The 20,312-nt window shown below is 50.4% G+C and overlaps 1 protein-coding gene across 1 annotated transcript; it reads right to left on the bottom strand.

The window, feature by feature from the left end:
* Positions 1-590: 590 nt before the first annotated feature.
* On the bottom strand, positions 591-19,664 carry LOC124029280 (myosin-11-like; the record flags this gene model as incomplete). The annotated part of the gene is made up of 14 exons (XM_046341048.1): positions 591-714; positions 2,085-2,229; positions 2,713-2,829; positions 6,834-6,941; positions 7,188-7,359; positions 7,549-7,672; positions 8,009-8,068; positions 12,684-12,890; positions 13,177-13,308; positions 14,153-14,261; positions 17,758-17,918; positions 19,024-19,093; positions 19,223-19,344; positions 19,472-19,664. Coding segments are annotated over 14 exons (1,844 nt in total), but the record flags the coding sequence as incomplete, so codon positions are not given.
* Positions 19,665-20,312: the final 648 nt, after the last annotated feature.

The raw sequence follows: 20,312 nt of genomic DNA, 5'->3' as shown, positions 1-20,312 counted from the left end.
TTCTTCAAAGGTAAATGATTTATTGAATGTTTTTGCTGGTTTTTGTGAAAATGTGGCCTGCTAATGCTAACGCTAAATGCTAATGCTAAATGCTAATGCTAAATGCTAGTTTGCTATGGTAGAGAAGCATATTTTTGAAAATCTGAGATGACAGTGTTGTTAACAAAAGGCTAAGCATGAGAGCTAGCATATTGATTTCATTTCATTTGCGATTTTCATGAATAGTTAACGTTGCGTTATGGTAATGGTCTTGAGGCTGTAGTCATGATCCCGGATCCAGGTTGGCTCGACGCAAGAGGTTAAAAAAAAAAAAAAGTTGAACTAATTTCACTTCGGAGTTTCAGACTTGATTTTCCCTTACGAAAAATGTATCAACCCCTACTAAAATGTCCATGAATTACAATCCACATAATAATTCCAATTTCCTGTTGCTGCTGGGATTCTTTTCCTGCTGTAGCAAACTGGTTCAAATTAAGATCCTACATCTGTAGCCAGTGTACCCTACTCACGGTCAACTTAGGAGACTCGTTCTCCCAGCTCCCCCTCTGTCTCTCGCTGTCGTTGTAGCGACTGCAAGTCTGACATCTGACCTTCGACCTTCTTCCTCTTGTGCTCCACCTCCTGCTTGGCGTTGGCCAATGAGTGGAGGTCTGCGCTGAGGTCAGATGACTCCTTCTCCAATCCCTGCTTAGCCTTCTCCAGACTGGCTCGCACCTGGGGAGAGAAGGGAGGGTTGGGAGAGACGGGAGGTTGTGAGGATTGGGGAGGGACAGGAAGGGTGGAGGGAATGAGGGAGTGGGGAGAGAAGGGAGGGTGGAGGGAATGAGGGAGTGGGGGAGAGAAGGGAGGGTGGAGGGAATGAGGGAGGGGGAGAGAAGGGAGGGTGGAGGGAATGGGGAGAGAAAGGAGGGTGGAGGGAATGAGGGAGAGAGTGGGGGGAGAGTGGAGGCAATGAGGGAGTGGGGGAGAAGGGAAGGGAGGGAATGAGGGGAGTGGGGAGAGAAGGGGGTGGAGGGAATGAGGGGGAGTGGGGGAGAAGGGAGGGTGGAGGGAATGAGGGAGTGGGTAGAGAAGGGAGGGTGGAGGGGAAGTGGGGGAGAGAAGGGAGGGAGGGGAGAGTGGGGAGAGAAGGGAGGGTGGAGGGAATGAGGGAGTGGGGAGGATGGAGGGTGGAGGGAATGGGGAGAGAAGGGAGGGTGGAGGGAATGAGGGAGTAAAGAAAGAAGGGAGGATGGAGGGAATGAGGGAGTGGGGAGAGAAGGGAGGGTGGAGGGAATGGGGGAGAGAAGGGAGGGTGGAGGGGAATGAGGGAGAGACGGGAGAGTGGAGGCAATGAGGGAGTGGGGAGAGAAGGGAGGGTGGAGGGAATGAGGGAGTGGGGAGAGAAGGGAGGGTGGAGGGAATGGGGGAGAGAAGGGAGGGTGGAGGGAATGAGGGAGAGACGGGAGAGTGGAGGCAATGAGGGAGTGGGGAGAGAAGGGAGGGTGGAGGGAATGAGGAGTGGGGAGAGAAGGGAGGGTGGAGGGAATGAGGGAGTGGGGAGAGAAGGGAGGGTGGAGGGAATGAGGGAGTGGGGAGAGAAGGGAGGGTGGAGGGAATGAGGGAGTGGGGAGAGAAGGGAGGGTGGAGGGAATGAGGGAGTGGGGAGGATGGAGGGTGGAGGGAATGGGGAGAGAAGGGAGGGTGGAGGGAATGAGGGAGTAAAGAAAGAAGGGAGGATGGAGGGAATGAGGGAGTGGGGAGAGAAGGGAGGGTGGAGGGAATGGAGGAGACAAGGGAGGGTGGAGGGAATGAGGGGAGACGGGAGAGTGGAGGGAATGAGGGAGAGACGGGAGGGTGTGAGGGAGTGGGGAGAGAAGGGAGGTTGGAGGGAATGAGGGAGTGGGGGAGAGAAGGAGGGTGGAGGGAATGAGGGAGAGACGGAGAGTGGAGGGAATGAGGGAGAGACGGGAGGGTGTGAGGGAGTGTGTATACTTTGTGTGTGTGTGTGTGTGTGTGTGTGTGTGTGTGTGTGTGTGTGTGTGTGTGTGTGTGTGTGTGTGTGTGTGTGTGTGTGTGTGTGTGTGTGTGTGTGTGTGTGTTACCCTCTTGGCCTGTTCCAGTTGTTCAGACAGTTCCTCAACAGTCTGTGTGTGTTTCTGTCTCATCTCCTGAACCTGAGCTTCATGGTTCCTCCCTTCCTCCTCCATCACCTTCTTCAACATGGCAACCTCCTGCTCTCGCTTCGTCCTGGAGAACACAACACACAGCAACCATCAGTGTGTGTGTCCCAATTGGAGCCGTACGGTAGTTCCTGCTGTGCAGCGGTGGAATCCAGTGGTGTCCTCTAGAGGTCACTAGAGGTCACTAGAGGTCAAACTGAGACCGTATGGTCAGGATGTGGTGTCGTCAGAGATCAAACTGAGACTGTATGGTCAGGATGTGGTGTCCTTTAGAGGTCATTAGAGGTCAAACTGAGACCTTATGGTCAGGATGTGGTCCTCTAGAGATCACTAGAGGTCAAACTGAGACCGTATGGTCAGGATGTGGTGTCCTCTAGAGGTCACTAGAGGTCAAACTGAGACCGTATGGTCAGGATGTGGTGTCCTCTAGAGGTCACTAGAGGTCAAACTGAGACCGTATGGTCAGGATGTGGTGTCCTCTAGAGGTCACTAGAGGTCAAACTGAGACCGTATGGTCAGGACGTGGTGGTGACCGTGACTTGACCGTCACCGTAGCTCCTGCTGTGCGGCGGTGGTGTCCAGAGTGTCTTCCAGCTCAGACCTCAGAGCGTTCAGCTCCTCTCCCAGGTCTCTGCAGGCTGCATCAGCCCTCCTCCTGGCAGCCCCTCTGACTCCAGGTCCTCCTGGATCTCACCTAGTGATCACACACACACACACACACACACACACACACACACACACACACACACACACACACACACACACACACACACACACACACACACACACACACACACACACACACACACACACACACACACACGCAGACACACACACACATGACCGGAGCACACACACATGACCAGAGCACACACACACATACATATGACCAGAGAACACACACTGCTAACCCTAACCTTAACCACACTGCTAACCTTAATGCCTAACCTTAACCACACTGCTAACCCTAACCTTAACCACACTGCTAACCTTAACCACACTGCTAACCTTAATGCCTAACCTAACCACACTGCTAACCCTAACCTTAACCACACTGCTAACCTTAACCATACTGCTAACCCTAACCTTAACCACACTGCTAACCCTAACCTTAACCACACTGCTAACCCTAACCATACTGCTAACCCTAACCTTAACCACACTGCTAACCCTAACCTTAGCCACACTGCTAACCCTAACCTTAACCACACTGCTAACCCTAACCTTAACCACACTGCTAACCCTAACCTTAACCACACTGCTAACCCTAACCATACTGCTAACCCTAACCTTTAACCACACTGCTAACCTTAACCACACTGCTAACCCTAACCATACTGCTAACCCTAACCTTAACCACACTGTTAACCCTAACCTTAGCCACACTGCTAACCCTAACCTTAACCACACTGCTAACCCTAACCTTAGCCACACTGCTAACCCTAACCTTAACCACACTGCTAACCCTAACCATACTGCTAACCCTAACCTTAACCACACTGCTAACCTTAACCTTAACCACACTGCTAACCCTTAACCTTAACCACACTGCTAACCCTTAACCACACTGCTAACCCTAACCTTAACCACACTGCTAACCCTAACCTTAACCACACTGCTAACCCTAACCTTAACCACACTGCTAACCCTAACATTAACCACACTGCTAACCCTAACCTTAACCACACTGCTAACCTTAATGCCTAACCTTAACCACACTGCTAACCCTAACCATACTGCTAACCCTAACCTTAACCACACTGCTAACCTTAACCACACTGCTAACCCTAACCATACTGCTAACCCTAACCTTAACCACACTGCTAACCCTAACCTTAGCCACACTGCTAACCCTAACCTTAACCACACTGCTAACCCTAACCTTAGCCACACTGCTAACCCTAACCTTAACCACACTGCTAACCCTAACCATACTGCTAACCCTAACCTTAACCACACTGCTAACCTTAACCTTAACCACACTGCTAACCCTTAACCTTAACCACACTGCTAACCCTTAACCACACTGCTAACCCTAACCTTAACCACACTGCTAACCCTAACCTTAACCACACTGCTAACCCTAACCTTAACCACACTGCTAACCCTAACATTAACCACACTGCTAACCCTAACCTTAACCACACTGCTAACCTTAATGCCTAACCTTAACCACACTGCTAACCCTAACCTTAACCACACTGCTAACCTTAACCACACTGCTAACCCTAACCATACTGCTAACCCTAACCTTAACCACACTGCTAACCCTAACCTTAACCACACTGCTAACCCTAACCTTAACCACACTGCTAACCCTAACCATACTGCTAACCCTAACCTTACCACACTGCTAACCCTAACCTTAAACCCTAACCCTAACCTTAACCACACTGCTAACCCTAACCTTAACCACACTGCCAACCCTAACCATACTGCTAACCCTAACCTTAACCACACTGCTAACCTTAACCACACTGCTAACCCTAACCATACTGCTAACCCTAACCTTAACCACACTGCTAACCCTAACCTTAGCCACACTGCTAACCCTAACCTTAACCACACTGCTAACCCTAACCTTAGCCACACTGCTAACCCTAACCTTAACCACACTGCTAACCCTAACCATACTGCTAACCCTAACCTTAACCACACTGCTAACCTTAACCTTAACCACACTGCTAACCCTTAACCTTAACCACACTGCTAACCCTTAACCACACTGCTAACCCTAACCTTAACCACACTGCTAACCCTAACCTTAACCACACTGCTAACCCTACCATTAACCACACTGCTAACCCTACCATTAACCACACTGCTAACCCTAACCTTAACCACACTGCTAACCCTAACCTTAGCCACACTGCTAACCTTAACCTTAACCACACTGCTAACCCTAACCTTAACCACACTGCTAACCCTAACCTTAACCACACTGCTAACCCTAACCTTAACCACACTGCTAACCCTAATGTCTGACCCAAACCTTAACCACACTGCTAACCCTAACCTTAACCACACTGCTAACCCTAACCTTAACCACACTGCTAACCCTAACCTTAACCGCACTGCTAACCCTAACCATACTGCTAACCCTAACCTTAACCACACTGCTAACCTTAACCTTAACCACACTGCTAACCCTTAACCTTAACCACACTGCTAACCCTTAACCACACTGCTAACCCTAACCTTAACCACACTGCTAACCCTAACCTTAACCACACTGCTAACCCTACCATTAACCACACTGCTAACCCTAATGTCTGACCCAAACCTTAACCACACTGCTAACCCTAACCTTAACCACACTGCTAACCCTAACCTTAACCACACTGCTAACCCTAACCTTAACCACACTGCTAACCCTAACCTTAGCCACACTGCTAACCTTAACCTTAACCACACTGCTAACCCTAACCTTAACCACACTGCTAACCCTAACCTTAACCACACTGCTAACCCTAACCTTAACCACACTGCTAACCCTAATGTCTGACCCAAACCTTAACCACACTGCTAACCCTAACCTTAACCACACTGCTAACCCTAACCTTAACCACACTGCTAACCCTAACCTTAACCACACTGCTAACCTTAACCACACTGCTAACCTTAACCCTAACCACACTGCTAACCCTTAACCACACTGCTAACCCTTAACCACACTGCTAACCTTAACCACACTGCTAACCCTTAACCACACTGCTAACCCTTAACCACACTGCTAACCCTTAACCACACTGCTAACCTTAACCACACTGCTAACCTTAACCACACTGCTAACCTTAACTACACTGCTAACCCTTAACCACACTGCTAACCTTAACCACACTGCTAACCTTAACCACACTGCTAACCTTAACCTTAACCACACTGCTAACCTTAACCTTAACCACACTGCTAACCCTTAACCACACTGCTAACCTTAACCACACTGCTAACCTAACCACACTGCTAACCTTAACCACACTGCTAACCTTAAATTAAGACCAAAAACCTAAATTTTTTCCCAGTAATTTATTACAATAAAGACAATTTAGGATGAGACTCATCCCAATAAAGCTCAGTTCTACCTCAAGGACGAGACTCATCCCAATCAACGCTCAGTTCTACCTCAAGGACGAGACCCCAATTAACGCTCAGTTCTACCTAATAATAATAATATAATATATGCCATTTAGCAGACGCTTTTATCCAAAGCGACTTACAGTCATGTGTGCATACATTCTACGTATGGGTGGTCCCGGGATCGAACCCACTACCCCTGGCGTTACAAGCGCCATGCTCTACCAACTGAGCTACAGAAGGACGAGACTCATCCTAATCAAGGCTCAGTTCTTCCTCAAGGACGAGACTCATCCCAATCAACGCTCAGTTCTACCTCAAGGACGAGACGCATCCCAATCAACGCTCAGTTCTACCTCAAGGATGAGACTCGTAACAATCAACGCTTAGTTCTACCTCAAGGACGAGACTCATCCCAATCAACGCTCAGTTCTACCTCAAGAACGAGACTCATCCCAATCAACGCTCAGTTCTACCTCAAGGACGAGACTCATCCCAATCAACGCTCAGTTCTACATCAAGGATGAGACTCATCCCAATCAACGCTCAGTTCTACCTCAAGGACGAGTTCTACCCCAATCAACGCCAACCTGCTACCTTTGACCCTTGCGGGTGTCTTTTGGGACATGGATCTCACCTAGCAGCCCCTCCAGCTCCCTGACACGACGCACCGCAGCAACACATGCAGCAGACTCCTCTTCCAACCTGACAGAGAGAGAGAGAGAGAGAGAGAGAGAGAGAGAGAGAGAGAGAGAGAGAGAGAGATTTAGGGCATGAGAAATAATAGCTATTTTATGTGTGTAGATATGCCTAATAACGGTTAGGATTGTCAACGTACAGTCTACAGTCTCTCTCAACTCTTTCACTCTTTGTCAAGTGTGTTCATATGTTCCTGGATAATAAATCTACTGATTGAAGATAGTTCATCCCTGATGATCTGGGATTGATTACCTGGCCTGTGTGGCCAGTAGCTCCTCCTCCTTGGCGGCGAGCTGTGCTCTGAGCTCGGCTAGCTGGGCCTGCAGGTCGGCCAGCTGCTCCTGGAGATCAGCCAGCTCCGTCTCCAGCTTCCTCTTGGCCTTCTCCACATCCTGCCTGCCCTTCTCTTCCTTCTTCATACGCACTGAGGAAGAGTAGGAGGAAGAGGGAAAGGAATCGTCATCATCATTGTTCAGCTTTATCCCAGTCCTAACACACCAGATACAACCAATTAAGGTCTAAATGAAAGACAGATAATTGGCTGATTACTGACTGACTGATTGATGCCAGGGGTGAGGGGTCAGGGGTTAGAGGTCAGAGGTGAGTAACTCACCCTCCAGGTCTGAGATCATAGACTCATGTTTGTTCTTCAGCTTGGTCAGGTTCTTAGACTTCTCCTCTTCCTCAGCCAGGTTAGAGCTGGAGTCTGCTATTCTCTCCTCCAACAGTTTACGCTCCTGAAGAACAACGGATAAAAGAGAGAAAGGTCAGGGTTCAGAGGTGAGGGGTCAGGGACTGTGCTATTATCTCCTCCAACAGCTTAGGCTCCCGAAGAACAACACACAGCAGGGAGAAAGGTTAATCAGAGGTCAGAGGAGAGGGGTCAGGGACTGAGTGCTGAGCGCTACATGAGGAACAGGAGAACAGGGAGGAAGATCGGTGTGTGGGTAGGTGGGTGAATGGTGTTTATTGAGACAGGGGTGTAGAACAACATACCTTGAGTAGTTTGTTATTCTGGTCCTCCATGATGACAACGCCCTCCTCCAGTTTCTTGACCTTCCCTCAACAGTCACCTTCTCCAGCTGCAGCTTCTGACGAGAGTCCTCCTCCTCTGACAGGTGGGCCTCCATGGCCTAAAACACAGAGAGGAGAAAGGGATGAAGAGGCGAGAGAGAGAGGGACAGGGAGGGGCGATATATAGGATAAGAGTTTGTGTGTTTTCTGTTCCCAAATATAATGTTTTAATAAAGGTTAGGTGATACAATCACAATGTTTCAACCCAAATGGTCTCTGTCACTCCACCTGACCCACAACAGGGCCTCCACCTGACCCACAACAGGGCCTCCACCTGACCCACAACAGGGCCTCCTTCACCTGACCCACAACAGGGCCTCCACCTGACCCACAACAGGGCCTTCACCTGACCCACAACAGGGCCTCCTTCACTTGACCCACAACAGGGCCTCATTCACCTGACCCACAACAGGACCTCCACCTGACCTACAACAGGGCCTCCACCTGACCCACAACAGGGCCTCCACCTGACCCACAACAGGGCCTCCACCTGACCCACAACAGGGCCTCCACCTGACCCACAACAGGGCCTTCACCTGACCCACAACAGGGCCTCCTCCACCTGACCCACAACAGAGCCTTCACCTGACCCACAACAGGGCCATATGACCCACAACAGGGCCTCCACCACCTGACCCACAACAGGGCCTCCACCACCTGACCCACAACAGGGCCTCCACCACCTGACCCACAACAGGGCCTCCTTCACCTGACCCACAACAGGGCCTTCACCTGACCCACAACAGGGCCTCCACCTGACCCACAACAGGGCCATATGCCCCACAACAGGGCCTTCATCTGACCCACAACAGGGCCATATGACCCACAACAGGGCCTCCTCCACCTGACCCACAATAGGGCCTCCACCTGACCCACAACAGGGCCTTCACCTGACCCACAACAGGGCCTTCACCTGACCCACAACAGGGCCTTCACCTGACCCACAACAGGGCCTCCACCTGACCCACAACAGGGCCATATGACCCACAACAGGGCCTTCACCTGACCCACAACAGGGCCTTCACCTGACCCACAACAGGGCCTCCACCTGACCCACAACAGGGCCATATGACCCACAACAGGGTCTCCACCTGACCCACAACAGGGCCTTCACTGACCTGACCCACAACAGGGCCCTTCACCTGACCCACAACAGGGCCTCCACCTGACCCACAACAGGGCCTTGACCCACAACACCACCTGACCCACAACAGGGCCTTCACCTGACCCACAACAGGGCCCAGGGCCTTCACCTGACCCACAACAGGGCCTCCACCTGACCCACAACAGGGCCTCCACCTGACCCACAACAGGGCCTCCACCACCTGACCCACAACAGGGCCTTCACCTGACCCACAACAGGGCCTTCCACCTGACCCACAACAGGGCCTCCTCCACCTGACCCACAACAGGGCCTTCACCTGACCCACAACAGGGCCTGACCCACAACAGGGCCTCCACCTGACCCACAACAGGGCCTGACCCACAACAGGGCCTCCACCTGACCCACAACAGGGCCTGACCCACCACTTCACCTGACCCACAACAGGGCCTTCACCTGACCCACAACAGGGCCTCCACCTGACCCACAACAGGGCCATATGACCCACAACAGGGTCTCCACCTGACCCACAACAGGACCTCCACCACCTGACCCACAACAGGGCCATATGACCCACAACAGGGCCTCCTTCACCTGACCCACAACAGGGCCTCCTTCACCTGAACCACAACAGGGCCTCCACCTGACCCACAACAGGGCCATATGACCCACAACAGGGTCTCCACCTGAACCACAACAGGGCCTCCACCTGACCCACAACAGGGCCATATGACCCACAACAGGGCCTTCACCTGACCCACAACAGGGCCTTCACCTGACCCACAACAGGGCCTCCACCTGACCCACAACAGGGCCATATGACCCACAACAGGGTCTCCACCTGACCCACAACAGGACCTCCACCACCTGACCCACAACAGGGCCTCCTCCACCTGACCCACAACAGGGCCTCCACCTGACCCACAACAGGGCCATATGACCCACAACAGGGTCTCCACCTGACCCACAACAGGACCTCCACCACCTGACCCACAACAGGGCCTTCACCTGACCCACAACAGGACCTCCACCTGACCCACAACAGGGCCATATGACCCCACAGGGTCTCCACCTGACCCACAACAGGGCCTCACCACCTGACCCACAACAGGGCCTCATTCACCTGACCCACAACAGGGCCTCCACCTGACCCACAACAGGGCCTCCACCTGACCCACAACAGGGCCTTCACCTGACCCACAACAGGGCCTTCACCTGACCCACAACAGGGCCTTCACCTGACCCACAACAGGGCCTCCACCTGACCCACAACAGGGCCATATGACCCACAACAGGGTCTCCACCTGACCCACAACAGGACCTCCTCCACCTGACCCACAACAGGGCCATATGACCCACAACAGGGCCTCCTTCACCTGACCCACAACAGGGCAACAGGGCCTTCACCTGACCCACAACAGGGCCTCCACCTGACCCACAACAGGGCCATATGACCCACAACAGGGTCTCCACCTGACCCACAACAGGGCCTCCACCACCTGACCCACCTGACCCACAACAGGGCCTCACCTCCACCTGACCCACAACAGGGGGCAGGGCCATATGACCCACAACAGGGTCTCCACCTGACCCACAACAGGACCTCCACCACCTGACCCACAACAGGGCCTCACCTCCACCTGACCCACAACAGGGCCTCCACCTGACCCACAACAGGGCCATATGACCACAACAACAGGGTATGACCCACAACAGGGCCTCCACCTGACCCACAACAGCCTCCTTCACCTGACCCACAACAGGGCCTCCACCTGACCCACAACAGGACCCACAACCACCTGACCCACAACAGGGCCTCCACCACCTGACCCACAACAGGGCCTTCACCTGACCCACAACAGGGCCTCCACCTGACCCACCAGGGCCATATGACCCACAACAGGGTCTCCACCTGACCCACAACAGGACCTCCACCACCTGACCCACAACAGACCCACAACAGGGCCTCTCACCACCTGACCCACAACAGGGCCTGACCCACCACCTGACCCACAACAGGGCCACCTGACCCACAACAGGGCCTCCACCTGACCCACAACAGGGCCTGACCCACAACAGGGCCCACCTGACCCACAACAGGGCCTTCACCTGACCCACAACAGGGCCTCCACCTGACCCACAACAGGGCCATATGACCCACAACAGGGTCTCCACCTGACCCACAACAGGACCTCCACCACCTGACCCACAACAGGGCCTCCTCCACCTGACCCACAACAGGGCCTCCACCTGACCCACAACAGGGCCATATGACCCACAACAGGGTCTCCACCTGACCCACAACAGGACCTCCACCACCTGACCCACAACAGGGCCTTCACCTGACCCACAACAGGGCCTCCACCTGACCCACAACAGGGCCATATGACCCACAACAGGGTCTCCACCTGACCCACAACAGGGCCTCCACCACCTGACCCACAACAGGGCCTCCTTCACCTGACCCACAACAGGGCCTCCACCTGACCCACAACAGGGCCTCCACCTGACCCACAACAGGGCCTTCACCTGACCCACAACAGGGCCTTCAGCTGACCCACAACAGGGCCTTCACCTGACCCACAACAGGGCCTCCACCTGACCCACAACAGGGCCATATGACCCACAAAAGGGTCTCCACCTGACCCACAACAGGACCTCCACCACCTGACCCACAACAGGGCCATATGACCCACAACAGGGCCTCCTTCACCTGACCCACAACAGGGCCTCCTTCACCTGAACCACAACAGGGCCTCCACCTGACCCACAACAGGGCCATATGACCCACAACAGGGTCTCCACCTGAACCACAACAGGGCCTCTACCTGACCCACAACAGGGCCATATGACCCACAACAGGGCCTTCACCTGACCCACAACAGGGCCTTCACCTGACCCACAACAGGGCCTCCACCTGACCCACAACAGGGCCATATGACCCACAACAGGGTCTCCACCTGACCCACAACAGAACCTCCACCACCTGACCCACAACAGGGCCTCCTCCACCTGACCCACAACAGGGCCTCCACCTGACCCACAACAGGGCCATATGACCCACAACAGGGTCTCCACCTGACCCACAACAGGACCTCCACCACCTGACCCACAACAGGGCCTCCACCTGACCCACAACAGGGCCATATGACCAACAACAGGGTCTCCACCTGACCCACAACAGGACCTCCACCACCTGACCCACAACAGGGCCTCCTTCACCTGAACCACAACAGGGCCTCCACCTGACCCACAACAGGGCCATATGACCCACAACAGGGCCTCCTTCACCTGACCCACAACAGGGCCTCCTTCACCTGACCCACAACAGGGCCTCCACCTGACCCACAATAGGACCTTACATCTATACCAGTATATGGATAAGGGCAGAGTGCAGTCAATCTACCATCCCCTAACTTCAGCATTTCCCAACCAGAAACCAAAGGAAGTCAATGAACCCGGTAATATCCATATTAGCATTTCATGCCAAATTTTCTGATTTTGTCCATTTTGACTCATCACTGATATACCAGAGTTGAAAAGGTCATCGCTCGGTAATCTAATCTGCCCACCTGTAGTTGCTGCTGCATGTCCTTCCTCTCCTGCTGCAGCTGTGTGGCTCTCTCCTCCTCTTCCTCCAGCCGCGACTCCATCTCATGGAGCACCTCCTCCAGCTCCTGCTTCTTGACCTCCAGACGAACCCTCATCTCCTCTGCCTCAGCATACAACTCTGTCTCCGCCTGAAGCTTCTGCTCCAGTTTAGCTCGCTCCTCTACTACCTAGAGAGAGAGAGAGTGAGAGTGTGTGTGTGTCTCCACCTCACCTGTGTGTGTCTCCACCTCACCTGTGTGTGTGTGTGTGTCTCCACCTCACCTGTATGTGTGTGTGTGTGTGTGTCTCTGCCTTACCTGTGTGCGTGTGTGTCTCCACTTCACCTGTGTGTGTGTGTGTGTGTCTCCACTTCGTGTGTGTGTGTGAGTGTATGTGTGTTTGTGTGTGTCTCCACTTCGTGTGTGTGTGTGTGTGTTTCTCCACTTTGTGTGTGTGTGTGTGTCTCCACTTCACCTGTGTGTGTTTCTGGGAGATCTCCTTCAGTTCCACCTGGCTCTTCTGAGCCAGATCCTTGGCAGACTTCAGCTCCTCCTCCTTCTGACCCATTTCTTCTTCCTGTCGTGTCACCTGGAGGAGGGGCTTCACCTGCGGGACGACCAATCAACGTTTACATAAGAGCTGCCATCAAAACAAACCAACCAATCAAAACTATGATATACTCAACAAGTGATGGATGTGACAAAACAATATACACACAACACTGGATAGGACAGATAACCAGTCCCAAATCAAACACGTGTGTGTGTGTGTGTGTGTGTGTGTGTGTGTGTGTGTGTGTGTGTGTGTGTGTGTGTGTGTGTGTGTGTGTGTGTGTGTGTGTGTGTGTGTGTGTGTGTGTGTGTGTGTGTGTGTGTGTGTGTGTGTGTGTGTGTAGATGTGTGTGTGTGTGTATGTAGATGTGTGTGTGTGTATATAGATGTGTGTGTGTGTATATAGATGTGTGTGTGTGTGTATATAGATGTGTGTGTGTGTGTGTGTGTGTATATAGATGTGTGTGTGTGTGTGTGTGTGTGTGTGTATATAGATGTGTGTGTGTGTATATAGATGTGTGTGTGTGTGTGTGTGTGTGTGTGTGTGTGTGTGTGTGTGTGTGTGTGTGTGTGTGTGTGTGTGTGTGTGTGTGTGTGTGTGTGTGTGTGTGTGTGTGTATATAGATGTGTGTGTGTGTGTGTGTGTGTGTGTGTGTGTGTGTGTGTGTGTGTGTGTGTGTGTGTGTGTGTGTGTGTGTGTGTGTGTGTGTGTGTGTGTGTGTGTGTGTGTGTGTGTGTGTGTGTGTGTATAGATGTGTGTGTGTGTGTGTGTGTGTGTGTGGACAGAAGTGTGTGTGTGTTGTGTGTGTGTGTGGTGTGTGTGTTGTGTGTGTGTGTGGCAACACTGTTGTGTAACCTGTGGTGTGTGTGTGTGTGTGTGTGTGTGTGTGTGTGTGTACCTTGGTGAACAGCCTCCACCACTGCCAGTTCTTCAGGACCAGGTAGACGGCACAGTTCCTCTGAATCACCTTCATAGCAGTCAGCTGGGCCTGACGCTTACTAAACGCTCTGTGGACAGAAGTCTCATCAGAGTGTGTCTGCTATCATGTTACACTAACCTACTGGCAACACTGTTACACTAACCTACTGGCAACACTGTTACACTAACCTACTGGCAACACTGTTACACTAACCTACTGGCAACACTGTTACACTAACCTACTGGCAACACTGTTACACTAACCTACTGGCAACACTGTTACACTAACCTACTGGCAACACTGTTACACTAACCTACTGGCAACACTGTTACACTAACCTACTGGCAACACTGTTACACTAACCTACTGGCAACACTGTTACACTAACCTACTGGCAACACTGTTACACTAACCTACTGGCAACACTGTTACACTAACCTACTGGCAACACTGTTACACTAACCTACTGGCAACACTGTTACACTAACCTACTGGCAACACTGTTACACTAACCTACTGGCAACACTGTTACACTAACCTACTGGCAACACTGTTACACTAACCTACTGGCAACACTGTTACACTAACCTACTTGCAACACTGTTACACTAACCTACTGGCAACACTGTTACACTAACCTACTGGCAACACTGTTACACTAACCTACTGGCAACACTGTTACACTAACCTACTGGCAACACTGTTACACTAACCTACTGGCAACACTGTTACACTAACCTACTGGCAACACTGTTACACTAACCTACTGGCAACACTGTTACACTAACCTACTGGCAACACTGTTACACTAACACTAACCTGGCAACACTGTTACACTAACCTACTGGCAACACTGTTACACTAACCTACTGGCAACACTGTTACACTAACCTACTGGCAACACTGTTACACTAACCTACTGGCAACACTGTTACACTAACCTACTGGCAACACTGTTACACTAACCTACTGGCAACACTGTTACACTAACCTACTGGCAACACTGTTACACTAACCTACTGGCAACACTGTTACACTAACCTACTGGCAACACTGTTACACTAACCTACTGGCAACACTGTTACACTGTTACACTAACCTACTGGCAACACTGTTACACTAACCTACTGGCAACACTGTTACACTAACCTACTGGCAACACTGTTACACTAACCTACTGGCAACACTGTTACACTAACCTACTGGCAACACTGTTACACTAACCTACTGGCAACACTGTTACACTAACCTACTGGCAACACTGTTACACTAACCTACTGGCAACACTGTTACACTAACCTACTGGCAACACTGTTACACTAACCTACTGGCAACACTGTTACACTAACCTACTGGCAACACTGTTACACTAACCTACTGGCAACACTGTTACACTAACCTACTGGCAACACTGTTACACTAACCTACTGGCAACACTGTTACACTGTTACACGAACCTACTGGCAACACTGTTACACGAACCTACTGGCAACACTGTTACACTAACCTACTGGCAACACTGTTACACTAACCTACTGGCAACACTGTTACACTAACCTACTGGCAACACTGTTACACTAACCTACTGGCAACACTGTTACACTAACCTACTGGCAACACTGTTACACTAACCTACTGGCAACACTGTTACACTAACCTACTGGCAACACTGTTACACTAACCTACTGGCAACACTGTTACACTAACCTACTGGCAACACTGTTACACTAACCTACTGGCAACACTGTTACACTAACCTACTGGCAACACTGTTACACTAACCTACTGGCAACACTGTTACACTAACCTACTGGCAACACTGTTACACTAACCTACTGGCAACACTGTTACACTAACCTACTGGCAACACTGTTACACTAACCTACTGGCAACACTGTTACACTAACCTACTGCAACAACACTGTTACACTAACCTACTGGCAACACTGTTACACTAACCTACTGGCAACACTGTTACACTAACCTACTGCAACAACACTGTTACACTAACCTACTGGCAACACTGTTACACTAACCTACTGGCAACACTGTTACACTAACCTACTGGCAACACTGTTACACTAACCTACTGGCAACACTGTTACACTAACCTACTGGCAACACTGTTACACTAACCTACTGGCAACACTGTTACACTAACCTACTGGCAACACTGTTACACTAACCTACTGGCAACACTGTTACACTAACCTACTGGCAACACTGTTACACTAACCTACTGCAACAACACTGTTACACTAACCTACTGGCAACACTGTTACACTAACCTACTGGCAACACTGTTACACTATCCTACTGGCAACACTGTTACACTAACCTACTGGCAACACTGTTACACTAACCACTAACCTACTGCACTAACCTACTGGCAACACTGTTACACTAACCTACTGCAACAACACTGTTACACTAACCTACTGGCAACACTGTTACACTAACCTACTGCAACAACACTGTTACACTAACCTACTGGCAACACTGTTACACTAACCTACTGCAACAACACTGTTACACTAACCTACTGCAACAACACTGTTACACTAACCTACTGGCAACACTGTTACACTAACCTACTGCAACAACACTGTTACACTAACCTACTGGCAACACTGTTACACTAACCTACTGGCAACACTGTTACACTAACCTACTGGCAACACTGTTACACTAACCTACTGCAACAACACTGTTACACTAACCTACTGCAACAACACTGTTACACTAACCTACTGGCAACACTGTTACACTAACCTACTGGCAACACTGTTACACTAACCTACTGCAACAACACTGTTACACTAACCTACTGGCAACGCTACCTCACGGGTGAAATGTGTCTGCTATCATGCTGCTGTGGGCGCTACTGGTAAAAACACTGTTACACTAACCTACTGGCAACGCTACCTCACGGGTGAAATGTGTCTGCTATCATGCTGCTGTGGGCGCTACTGGTAAAAACACTGTTACACTAACCTACTGGCAACGCTACCTCACTCGCCTGCTCGCCTCCCTACCACTGAGGAAGTACAGCTCCCGCTCAGCCCAGTCAAAACTGTTCGCTGCCCTGGCCCCCCAATGGTGGAACAAACTCCCTCACGACGCCAGGACAGCGGAGTCAATCACCACCTTCCGGAGACACCTGAAACCCCACCTCTTTAAGGAATACCTAGGATAGGATAAGTAATCCCTCTCACCCCCCTTAAGATGCACTATTGTAAAGTGACTGTTCCACTGGATGTCATAGGGTGAATGCACCAATTTGTAAGTCGCTCTGGATAAGAGCGTCTGCTAAATTACTTAAATGTAAATGTAAATGTAATGTAAATGTAAATGTGTCTGCTATCATGCTGCTGTGGGCGCTACTGGTAAAAACACTGTTACACTAACCTACTGGCAACGCTACCTCACGGGTGTAATGTGTCTGCTATCATGCTGCTGTGGGCACGACTGGCAACAACACTGTTACACTAACCTACTGGCAACGCTACCTCACGGGTGTAATGTGTTGATGTGAGGGTCCCGGTGTGGGGAGCCCAGGCTGGAAACAACACTGTTACACTAACCGGCGAGACAGGAAGCTCCTAGCGTGGGCCTGGAAGGCGATGATGACCACGGTCAGTTTAAGGTCCCTCTCCTCCTCCAGCTGGGCTAACACTCCTGTTCTGAAGAACATCTTACTCTGACCAATACGGAACAGATTAGGGTCCAGGTCCAGGTGCTTCATCTGGAGAGGAAGTCATAACACCTTTATCATGGCACCTTTATCATAACACCGTTATCATAACACCGTTATCATAACACCTTTATCATAACACCGTTATCCGTTATCATAACACCTTTATCATAACACTGTTATCATAACACCTTTATCCTAACACCTTTATCGTGACACCTTTATCCTAACACCTTTATCGTGACACCTTTATCCTAACACCTTTATCATAACACCGTTATCATAACACCTTTATCCAAACACCTTTATCGTGACACCTTTATCCAAACACCTTTATCGTGACACCTTTCAACACAAAGGTCCCTTTAGAATAACTCTTTACTTATCCAGAACTAAGGTAGAAACATTTGTCCTATTTAGTTCATTGCTCAACTTTAGCTTTTCTAAAAAGTGCAGGTTCAAATGTGCCAAAAGGTTTTTAGGCTCAGTGACTGTATGAGTTAGATCAACTCAGAGGTTTCAGTTAGATCAACTCAGAGGTTTCAGTTAGATCAACTCCGAGGTTTCAGTTAGATCAACTCAGAGGTTTCAGTTAGATCAACTCAGACGTTATCAGTTAGATCAACTCAGACGTTTTCAGTTAGATCAACTCAGACGTTTTCAGTTAGATCAACTCAGACGTTTTCAGTTAGATCAACTCAGACGTTTTCAGTTAGATCAACTCAGACGTTATCAGTTAGATCAACTCAGACGTTTTCAGTTAGATCAACTCCGAGGTTTCAGTTAGATCAACTCAGACGTTATCAGTTAGATCAACTCAGACGTTTTCAGTTAGATCAACTCAGACGTTTTCAGTTAGATCAACTCAGACGTTTTCAGTTAGATCAACTCAGACGTTTTCAGTTAGATCAACTCAGACGTTATCAGTTAGATCAACTCAGACGTTTTCAGTTAGATCAACTCAGACGTTTTCAGTTAGATCAACTCAGACGTTTTCAGTTAGATCAACTCAGACGTTTTCAGTTAGATCAACTCAGACGTTTTCAGTTAGATCAACTCAGACGTTTTCAGTTAGATCAACTCAGACGTTTTCAGTTAGATCAACTCAGACGTTTCAGTTAGATCAACTCAGACGTTTTCAGTAAGATGAAATCACCATTAGTTGACAAGCCTGTTTCCCGTCCATGAAACCCTTTGGGATGCAGTTGGCTGCTAGGATCTCATAGCTACAAGAAGAGGAAGAGAAAGAAGAGGAAGAAAGAGAGGAAGACAGAAGGAAGAGAACACGTTGTTATGTGTTAACTACACAGACACAATCGTGGTTCCTTAACGTTGGTGTTAGAACGTTCCCTCACCGTTGTCGGAACTCTTGGAACACGATGCGGTTGGGGAAGCCCTGTCTGCAGATACGGATCCCTTCTAGAACCCCGTTACACCTCAACTGTTCCAGAACCAGGTTAGCATCCAGCTTCCCTGCCTACACACACACACAGGAACAATGAGGGAGAGAGAGAGATCAGAGGTGACTCAAGAGAGAGGAGATGAATTGATGAAACGTATATAAATAGCGGTAAGTGTTTTGGGTAAGGGGGATAGTGTCCTACCCTCTTCTCGTGGTTGGGGATGATACAGCGTATGAAGTTGGGCTGTGTGTTGTTCAACGTGGTCATCAGTTTGCCCAGGGATTCCTTGTAGAGCTGACCCACTGTCCTGAACATGCCCTTCTTAGACTTGGTGGCGCTGGGGCCGAGCTCTCTGACATCTTGGTAATGGTCTCCAGACCCACCACATGGTCCACTGGAAACAGAACAGGGATTATTCATGATCTCTGAGAAGAAAGGCTAGGGGGGGAAAGGTGAGAGGGAGGGAGAAAGAGGAGGAGATGAAAGAGAGAGGGAGGGAGAAAGAGGAGGAGATGAAAGAGAGAGGCAGGGAGAAAGAGGATGAGATGAAGAGGAGGAGATGAAAGAGAGAGGGAGGGAGAAAGAGGAGGAGATGAAAGAGAGGGAGGGAGAAAGAGGAGGAGATGAAAGAGGAGGAGATGAAAGAGAGAGGGAGGGAGAAGAGGAGGAGATGAAAGAGAGAGGGAGGGAGAAAGAGGAGGAGATGAAAGAGAGAGGGAGGGAGAAAGAGGAGGAGATGAAAGAGAGAGGGAGGGAGAAAGAGGAGGAGATGAAAGAGGAGGAGATGAAAGAGAGAGGGAGGGAGAAAGAGGAGGAGATGAAAGAGAGGGAGGGAGAAAGAGGAGGAGATGAAAGAGGAGGAGATGAAAGAGAGAGGGAGGGAGAAAGAGGAGGAGATGAAAGAGAGAGGGAGGGAGAAAGAGGAGGAGATGAAAGAGAGAGGCAGGGAGAAAGAGGAGGAGATGAAAGAGAGAGGCAGGGAGAAAGAGGATGAGATGAAAGAGAGAGGGAGGGAGAAAGAGGAGGATATGAAGAGAGAGGC

The sequence above is a fragment of the Oncorhynchus gorbuscha genome, unplaced genomic scaffold (assembly GCF_021184085.1).
Source record: "Oncorhynchus gorbuscha isolate QuinsamMale2020 ecotype Even-year unplaced genomic scaffold, OgorEven_v1.0 Un_scaffold_5977, whole genome shotgun sequence".
Lineage (NCBI taxonomy): Eukaryota > Metazoa > Chordata > Actinopteri > Salmoniformes > Salmonidae > Oncorhynchus > Oncorhynchus gorbuscha.
This window is presented reverse-complemented; position numbering and strand designations above follow the sequence as displayed.